This window comes from Papio anubis, chromosome 9 (assembly GCF_008728515.1).
Source record: "Papio anubis isolate 15944 chromosome 9, Panubis1.0, whole genome shotgun sequence".
Classification (NCBI taxonomy): Eukaryota; Metazoa; Chordata; class Mammalia; order Primates; family Cercopithecidae; genus Papio; species Papio anubis.
Genome location: NC_044984.1, coordinates 79,624,502 through 79,634,620, shown reverse-complemented (window position 1 = coordinate 79,634,620; position 10,119 = coordinate 79,624,502). Strand labels below are relative to the sequence as shown.

The following is a 10,119-nucleotide window of genomic DNA, read 5'->3' as shown; positions in this document are numbered from 1 at the left end:
CCAGGAGAGACGAACCCCCGACACCCAGATTCATTGCCGCGGTGACAGTGGACTGGCATTTCGGAAGATCTTGGTGAGATCGCAAAGCAGTTAAACCTCCACTCTCCACTGCCTGCGCCTTCCTGAGCCACCCCTCCCCACCCCGCCCCCATGCCGGCACTCACTACCAGAAAGATTTAGAGGCGTCTTAAGAACTTGAAAGGAAGTATTGCTCTAAAAGGCTTTCATTTCTTCCGTAAATCGTTTACGTGGAAGATTCACATTAATCCGAAGCCCAAGAAACCAGATGCATTGTCAGCTATTAATCGCAGCGGCAGTAGTAGAAGGGTCGCTTAGGCTTCTAAGCGGGAGGAGCTCGCGTCCCGGGCCAGCTGGGCGCTTTACGAGGCCGTGGCCTTCTCTTTTTCTCTGGGATGCGGCGGCGTGTGGACACGGTGGCGATGGGTGGGAGAGAGAAGCCGAGCAAGAGGCAATGAAGCCATTATACTAATGCCAACCAATTCCCTACCCTCTTCCCACCCTTCCTTTAGGTCCACGATTTTATCATTAGACCCAAATTATTTTAAGAAAACCCGTTAGGATAAGTGTCTTTGAAGAGCTTTTCTCTAATGCCAAAGGGAAGATTGTTACAAATAGGGGTTTATGAAGAATGGGAATGTCTGCATATTTTTACAGAAATTACTTTTACTTTTAAAGAGTCGCTGTGAAGTTACTCCGAACAGCGCTCTGGGAGTGAGTGTTGAGCGCGCGGAGCTGGGGGCACTCGCTGTGCGGTGCCCTGGGCGCGGACAGGTCCAAGGCCTCCATTTCCACCAGAGGGGATGGTAGGGCAGGCAGGAGAGCACTGCTAGGTTGAAAGCCCTTCTGTGTGACTGTTGGCATGACTCTTGGCTTCCTAGGCGCCCGCGGCGCCTGGGGGAAATGCGTTCGGTGCCCTGGGCACAAAAACACATTTGCATCAGGCACCCTAAACTAGCAAATTTGGTGAAAATAAGCCGGATGTTGTGGTCCAGGAAGGCCTCCGCTTGTGTGTCCTGACACAGCCTTTGTCAACACTGGCACTCACAGCGGCCGTCGCGTTTCCCCAGACAAGCGGGTCAATTATGGTGAGGCCTCGGGCAGGCCGAGCAGTCCCGACTCTGAGGATGGTGAGGCCAAGCCCAGCTGTGGTGGGCATGCTGATGGGTTTGAGAGTCTCCACCTTCTTCGGGGATGTTGGCAGACCCTCACCTTTCTGGTAAGAACTTCGAGACCTGACCAGGCCTCAGCCAGAGAGCAACAATCAGGGAGCGCTGTGCACCCTAGAGCTGCTCCTTAGCATTGCGCCAAAGGCAGGGTCGGCCCTAAGCACCCAGATCCGACCAGAGGAACCCGAGCAGATCTGCTGGCAGCAGCAACCTCGGTCGCCCGGCTAGGGTTCAACCCAGACTGTTCTCCCGAGGAGGGGCACAAGCTTAGTTCACGTGGCGCAGCGCTCAGTGTGGCCTTGAGTGTGCACTCAGATTCAGGCAAGTGGACTGTACTGCTGGGACTAACTAGCTTCTGCTGTATTATTATTATTCTCTTAGGAGCATTGCTGCCAGCACCAACTGCAGTTTGTTAAATTTCAGGGGAGCAAGTTCAAAGAAAAGCACTAGGGACTGAGCTTCAGCAGGAAGCCACGCTGCTGCATCGGGGCGTAGGAGCATAGGAACTCCAAACCAGACAACCTGGCATTCTGAGGTCAGGCCCAGGGGGAGAGGGTGAGGTGTCGGAAGAAGCCGTTGAAACGCTCTTCTTGAAGTGTTCTGTGGCATCCCGACCTTGCTTGAGCAGGAGGCTCAGCTCTGCGTTCTTTGGACACTTTCTAGCGGGCTCCCGGGCAGCCTTGTGGAAACGTTGAATGTTGACTTACTCACTCACTCCTCTTGGGTTGGCCATTTTCTATTCCTTCCTATCCCCTTCGGTATCTTCTTATCTTCAGGTATCCTGAAAGTCTGCCTTTCTCTAATAAACACGGGGAAAGATAAGAAAATGGTCGTTTAATATGTTTTACAAAAATTCACAGCAGCAAGAACAACAGCTATTGCTGACTTGAGGAAATATACAAACTAGTTATCAACCAAGTTATCTTGTAGAGCTATGTCAGCTTGTTTATAAATATGTCTTAAAAACCCTAAATTTCCGGAAAAACATCAGGTGTCTTTTAAATTAAAGACATGTAATACAAGTTCTAGGATACTTGTATGCTAATAAAGGTCCAACTCATAGAGAAAATACGGCGTAGCCGAGGACAAGAGCTGTCTAGTAAACCTGTTTCTACCCCATTACCAAAACTCACTTTTGATGGTAGCGGTTGGAGGCATGGGGTGTAAGGTGTCACCAAACCCACATAATATCCCTGGAGATTCCTGGAAATGCAAATATACTACACAGAATCCCGTGCGTTTTGTGACATGTAACCACATGTGCCCATAACAGAGGGAACAGCTAATGGCAAACTCCCATAACGAATGTTTAATCTGCAGTTTTGGGCAAGAAGCTGGGTATTTGGTTGCCAACAGCTGCATTACATGAATTTCAAGAGGTTGAGATGGAGTTTATGGTTCTGACACAGCTCTAGAGATAGGGGCATTAATAATACATTGAAAATAATACTAATTAAAACAATACTAATTCAATAATTTCTAAAAGTCACAGGAAGGGAGAAGAAATTAGATTGGAGATGATCTCACTTTCCCTGAGATCTACCTGGGCTTTTTCCACCAATGCTTTGAGGATAACCTTCTTGGAAATTGACCATAGTACTTTGATAAATGCTTTCAGCCTTCCAGATCCAGCTTGGCTCCTACTTTGACAGCTTTTAAAAGTCCTCCTCAATTCCAACGAGTCAGCTTGGCCCCAGGGACAAGTGTGTTCTGAGGCAAGTGTGATCCAGTTTATTAGGTCAGGTTCTAGGTGGGGATTTATCTCCTGGGGCCTCAGCCCATCAATCCCAGGCATCAGTTTTCTTCTTTGCCCACCTATTTTGCCTTTTAGAGTATTGTTCATCTTTTTTCCATATTCAGGATATAAACCCAGGATTCAGCTTTCCTTCTTTTATGTCAGTCAAGATATCCAACTAGAATAAGCTGCTGTGCATCCTTTTCTGATTTGCTTCCTTCAAATCTGAACTTTCTGGATGGGCACCAACACTTGCAGGAAGTGATGGGGTGAGAGAGGCAGTAGGAGAGCAACAGAGGTGGGGAGTAATTGATTTCTTTGAAAACCTAACAAAATTTAGGACATCCTAGAATTTCAGCACTTTCATATCTTCACGGCTTAGTGATGCTTCTTCACATCTTCTTGATGGGGATGAGGGGCAGTGCCTGTGGGTGAGGCATGGGGCGGGAATCAGGAGGAATAATGAAGGTTAACAAGACTATTACAGATTCAAGTCTCAACCTCTCTGAAAAACTTTCTCCTCTAGTAACTGAGCTGTGTTGGAGCAAGCTAGATCATTCCTCTGGCACCATGGGATCCTAACAGAGGGGGAGAAAGCTATTTTGTGCAGATAAAGATGACGGATGCTACCATTTGAAGTGACATCTAATATTATTCCTGCAACCAGTTGTTGTTGTTGTTAGGTGGTGGCTTTCCCAAACAGTGATTTGGGATTTGTTTTAAGTTTCTTTTTTTTTTCTTTCTTTCTTTCTTTTTTTTTAGTTCCCATTTAGAGCCTAGAATTAGAATAATTGAAGAAGTTAAAATTATTAGAAAGTCCATTGAAATGACTATTTGACGCTCTGCCACCCCCAAAGTAGTACTTTATTAGAAAGTAAAATTCAGATAAATGATTCGCAGATTAAGGCACCTTGACTCATTTTACTGAAAAAGAAAAAAGAAACCTCACAGACTAAAAGCTGCTTTTAATGCCTATCTTCCCTTTGTGAATATGTTTTGGGAAATGAAAAAAATATTTACATATGCAGCATTAAAGCAGCTGTAGAATAAATGTATAGACCACTCTAGTTTCTTCCGATTTCAACTTACTGAGAGAAATGTCACACTTACATACAAATAGTGGGAATGTCAAGACAGGATTTCATTTTTGCAGTGAGAGTTTGAGGCTTATAAGTAGAGCAAGAAAAAAAATATGTGCTGAATCAGGCGAACTATGCCAAATGTAGAAGAGCAATGGTCTGAAGAGGGGAGGAGCTGGTGGAGAGAAACTTTCATGAAAAAGTACTAAAATAATTGAATGTCATGTAGCCTGGCAAGATGCCAGGTGGCCTCGTGTTTGTGTGTGCTCTGCTGCTGTTTTCCTTCCCTGCCTTCATCTTCAGCCTTCCCACAGCTCTGCAGACATAACAGATACTGAAATATATTTTGCAGCAAAGCAGCTCAAGAGGTTTTCATCAAAATAAAAATATATGCACACACAAATAAATATGTAGGCTTTTCTTTAAAATATATGCCCAATCCACCATCATCTACTCCAGAAAACACACCTACAGACTAAAGTGTAACTTTGTGACATTTTTGAAGTTTCTGCCTTTAAAAAAACAATTAGATGTTAATCGATCTTATAAGTCTTTAAAGTAGGCTGCTGCAAAGCTGTCCAGTATAATGAATTAAATTTTTACACTGATTGTAATAATTATATTAAAGATTTTGGTGTTTCATAAACTTCCGGCTTTTCAAAAAGTGATGTTTGTTTCTGAATATCAATGTGTTTCAATAATAGTTTTTCACACAGTTGCCTTTTCTTAAAAGAGAAGTAAACTTCTGTTCTCCTAAAGGATCCAATTTAAATGTAAAAATACAGTATGACTCTTTGCCCTTGGTGCAAATATCTTGATTTATCTAGCGTATGTGTACCCATTACTATAGACATTGTTTGCTTTTACTATAAAAAATGTATTTTAATCCAAACTTTAAAATAATTCATCTGTAATAATCTAGTCACCTCTATTTCTTTCTATGGCTGTCGTCATTTTTTCAGGAAGTTCTGAATATAATAAAGACCGTTAACGTTAGACTTCCTCTATGACACATATAGAAGTACATAAGTTGAACTGTATTCAATTCATAGACTGGTATTTCACCAGCAAACTATTAATCACGTCTCTAAAACGTTTTTCCACTATTTTGTTTGATAAGTGAACTGTTAAACTTCTATTCGATATATTTAAATACATTTTTTTTTTTTCCTGCTGAGTTACTAGATATGTCTGAAAGACAGGGCTGCTTATTTTCAAAAAGATGTGCGTGCATTTTCACTCCTTGAGATTTCCCATTTCAGGTAAAGACTTCCTTAAAGAAAAATCTCAGTAAAGATAGCTGCGACAAAATGATGGATATTTCTCCTTTGGACTGGAATTATACAACGTAAATGTGAAGTTCGTGGTCATTAATCAAACCCGACCCTCAGAGTATAGCCAATATACAAAATCGAAGCGAGTACAAGGAGTGAAGTAGATTGGCCTCCCATAAGTTCCCCACCTACTGTGCCACTTCCATGCCCACTGATATCTTTTATCTCAGGACAAGAGGCCCGGGTTTAGATCCCAAGGTGGTGAGCTTAGAATGAATCTCATTGTGGGCGTGAAAACGTCTCGAAATCTAGCTTATCCTCTTTGTCATGGTGTTTTATAAGTTCAACAGAAAGAGGAAAAACACAAACACATTTATTACATCAAGGATTATTCAGAGAAAAAAAAAGAGGGAGGAGAGAGCGCCAGCTCCTTTATTTCGAAAATCATCAAAGAACTTTAGAGAAAGGTGAAGATTAATATTCACTCCTTTTTTCCTCCCAACCTGTCTTGCCTATCCCCAGCAACACAGATTCCTGATGTGAATTTTGATGAGTTTTAACATGCTATCTGTCGCAATGAGAATTTCGGAACAAAAAGCTCTCTGTGGCTCGCAGAAGGGAAGCCGAGCTTGTGGGACGCCCCTCCTAGGGGTGCAGGACCGAGGGCTGCAAGCGGTGTCCTTGCTCGCGCTGAACCACTTCCCAAAGCCTGCGCCCTCGCCCAGCGACAGCTGTAGACAGACATCTCGTTAGCCCTTTCTGATCAGGAACTGTGGAAAGGTTGTGTGCGCAGCAAATTTTTGGAGGCAGATTGGTGCGCCCCATTGCATGGATGGACCGCCACTTGCTGCGCACCTCGGTGAAGGACCACCCTCCTGGCTCCCGGCCTGGAGGGAGCCATGAGCGACTGCAGTGCGGGACGTCTGGAATGAGGGCCGGGTCTCCACTTCAACGCAGTGGGAGAAGTCCATTACAATCAGGAACGACTCTGTGGTTAAACGGGCATAGGTGGAGGAGTCTCTATTCTGAGCAAAGAGAATGAAGTTTCGTTTCTCATGCAAACTTAAAAAAGCCTCGACGACGAAAATGGAAAGGAGTTAGTGGTTAACCGATTTGATGCTAATATTTCATCAGTGGTGCTTTTCCTCCTTTAAAGTTTAACTCTTGGAAAAACAGCATATTTTAAGCTTTCCATCCAAATATTGATGTTGGCAAATGGATCATCTAGCCGTCCCTTGGTAAGGACAGTGTCCTTTTTGTTTCACGTGTTGGCAATCAGAATTAATCCATATCACAAAATGCGGCAGATTTAGAGGAGTTTAGTCAAGAGACACGCAACTCTCTGACAGTACAAAGAGCACGCCTGCACACAAACGTGGGGGGACAAACGGGCGAGGGGAGAGCGCCCAAAAGTAACTCATACCTCACTCTTAACTACCTGTCCTCAACAAGTAATGATCGACTCCCCCGATGGGAAAAAAAAAAAAAAAAAATGCCAGGTTTCAGCCTGACTGCCAATATTTTCAATGCCAGGTCACGGTAATGTCTCTTCTTAAGATCTTGTTCCACAGTAAAAATTTCTTAACCCTTACTGGATTTTTTTAATGACCTTTTTATTAAACCAAGTTGACTCATTACCTATAGCAGGGTGGCGCCCTGGGCATCCGAAGACCTCTGTTGAAAAGTCTCAGAGACCTCATGGGATTACATCATCTTTCAGTTTCCAACATCAGATGCCCCCAAATGGACCCTTGTTATACAATCCTAAAAAAATTAAACACTTTCTTACCTTCATATTTGCTCTCTCAGTTCACAAAGATTCATGAACTCACAATTTATTAATACAGTTCAAATATAATAGGCAATTAAAATGTTTACTGCCATTCTACTAAATAAGTATTTTTAAGATTCCAAAAATAAAAAAAGGTCTTTAAAGAATACATTTATTTCCACTTCTTTATGAGGTTTCAAACACTTTTTGCAGTATTAAAATTACTATAAAATAAGTATTTAAAAAACACTTTAATTTTAAAAAGGACTTGTTTTGGGTTCACTTCTGATTAATGTTCTTGAAATTTTTTATTTTACACTGTATTTGATTCATATATGCTACTTTTGGGGAGAGGTATACAGCCACTCTTTTGCCACATTAGGAATTGCTTAATAATTGAATTCAGTTGAATTAAGCAAAATCTAAATACCCAATTTATCTGTTTCCAGTAGAAATGCCCTTCAATCTTGCATTGTTTCTTAGGTTAATAAAACTTTGAATATTCGGCTTAAAATTTAAAAAGAAATATAAATCTTGGCAAAATAAATTAAATAACTTTTACTAATTTTTGCTTTTATGAAATAAAGTTAGATCTATATGTACTGTTTCATTTAAGATATATTAGCTTCTTTGGGCATCTCTAACTACTGGATCATAGTTGAGGCAAACCATATAGGATATAAAAGTGTCTCTATGGTACATCATGCAACTAGTTCTAGAGGTGAACACCATGGAATCCCGTAAATCACTTAAAAAAAAAATTATTCAGGTATCATCCATTAAAGGTGTAACTTTTTTCAATATTTTCACCAAAAACTTAAATATAGATATTTTATACTTACTATGTTTTACAATTTATGGATTCTTAGGATGGCCAGCTAAATCTTTAGAATACACAACAATTGCGATGCAGATATTTTGGGCAAAGGTAGAATGATAGGATTAAATTAATGGACGCAAACTCAAAATTGCAAATTAAAGTTAAAAAATATAGAGAAGAGAAACAAAGCTTATGGGGTTCCAACAATAAAGTTCTGAGGGTACTTTTGAGTCTACAGCATGACTTAGTTGCTAAGGAAGCTAAAAAAAATTAGCTTATATTACATTAATAGAAATGAAACAGTCACACATCAAGGAAGACCAGATCTTCAAAATACATTGAAATATGAAGAAATCTGGAGAATTAAAAAGAGCTCTGGAAACTATTTTTATAGAGAAAGAATAATAATATGAAGCTATTTTGTGTAGTGTGGCTGATGCAAAAAGGATTTGTAAACCATATCATATTAAAGAATGGTTGTAAGGGTTAGTGAATTTTAGCTACGACATTAGAAAGAGTGATTAAATTCATTCAGTTTTGCCCCAGTGGTGGAACTAAGTTGATTGACTTGAGTTAGAATTTTTTTTTTTTCATGTAAAAGACTAACTTTCTAACAATGAAAATTCCCTGTAACTAAAGTGGCTGATTCTCAAAATTGCACATTCAGTTGCACTGAACAAGGTATGTTACAGGGTTAAACCTGTCATGCAAGTCTCTTTCAAATCAAAACTTCCAAATGACATCTTTAATGCTCACAATAGTTTATATTCTGAAGTTTGTTCACAAATATGTTATAGTACTACTTTTTAAAATCCGGATTAATTTTCTCTAAGGATAAGAAAATAACTTCTTATATTTTGCCGTAAGCTGAAATTAAAGACTAAACTTAGAAAAGGAGTGTCTTCTGTCGAGTAACTATTGTATCATTCTAGCCTATGTTTTCATTATACAGATGAGCAAGTTTGGCTAACTGGTTACACACTTGTATCATAATGTGTATTTATGCATATCTATTTCATCTATAACACCAAAAATGTAATAATGTAGAGACTAGATTCAGACTCACTGGGGTTACGTCCAGCTCTACCACTCACTGGCTGTGGGATACTGAGATTCTGATTCAGTGTAATCTTCTATCAAATGAAGGCTGTTTATTTCCAAGGGTAGGAGTTAATATAAAGAAAGTTAATGTATCTAAAGCATTTAGAACAGTGCCTGGTCATAAAATAAGCATTATGTGTTTGCTGCTGTTATATATTTTAAAATTCACATTGTGAAATCATTTACTAAGGATTATGGACATAGAAAAAATAATTAACAAATGGTGCTATGCAAGGAAAAGTGACTTAAAAAGCAGAAACAGATTCAACTATTTACATTAAGAATATGAAGCATATAATTATGATTGTTAGAAGATGGAAAGAAAATGGATCACACATGAGAAAGAAATCTCTATGAAGTTGCTAAGTCCTGAGGTGTGTGTACTGCATTAAGGTAAGTGTGTTTACCCCAAACTATTATTCGGTTAGGTTATAAACATAGGTATTGCCTCTAACATAAATTTTCCATGATTTTTGTGACTCAGGAGATGGGGGTCCTACTCCTAACTCTGCCATTAATAATCTGTATAACCTAAAACAAGGACAGTTACCTTTTAAAGTCTCAGTTTCTCTGTTAAAATATTCCAATTGTAAGACTATGTATTTTAATGTGTTTTTAAAAGTTTATTAGAAATACAATTCTTATCAAACTATATGGTCTCTAAGATGCTGCTATGAGTGGATGTGTTCCTCCAAAATTCATTATGTTGAAACTCTAATCCTCCATGTGATGGTACTTGGAGATGGGGCCTTTAGAAGGTAATAAGGTTAGATTAGGTCATGAAGGTGGGGTCCTCATGATGGGATTAACCCACTTGAAAGGGGATGAAGAGATACAAGATCTTTCTCCCAGATACGTGAAGATACAGTAAGACGATGGCTTTCTTTAACCAAGAGGAAGGCCCTAATCAAGAACCCCCGAATACTGACACCCTGATCTCAGAATTCCAGCCTCCAGAACTGTGAAAAATCAATAGTTGTTATTTAAGTCACCAAGTCTATGGTACTCTGTAACAGGAGCCCGAGCTGTCTAAGATAGAAAGGCATTCCAATTCTTTGATTCTAATGTATTCCAGATAAATAATCTTAGAAATTCTAGCTTTTTCCAGCCAATACTAGACTTAGAGGACTCATCATAGTGCTCCTGAAGCCC

At 40.0% G+C, this 10,119-nt stretch overlaps 1 protein-coding gene across 1 annotated transcript in view; it reads right to left on the bottom strand.

The window, feature by feature from the left end:
• Positions 1-664: 664 nt before the first annotated feature.
• Positions 665-10,119, bottom strand: part of LRRIQ1 (leucine rich repeats and IQ motif containing 1) — a 245,779-nt gene continuing 236,324 nt past the window's right edge. The window contains exon 27 of the mRNA XM_021922651.2: positions 665-1,986. Within this exon, the coding sequence (XP_021778343.2) occupies positions 1,934-1,986 (53 nt within the window). The 3' untranslated portion in view covers positions 665-1,933. The remainder of the gene's footprint in view (positions 1,987-10,119) is intronic.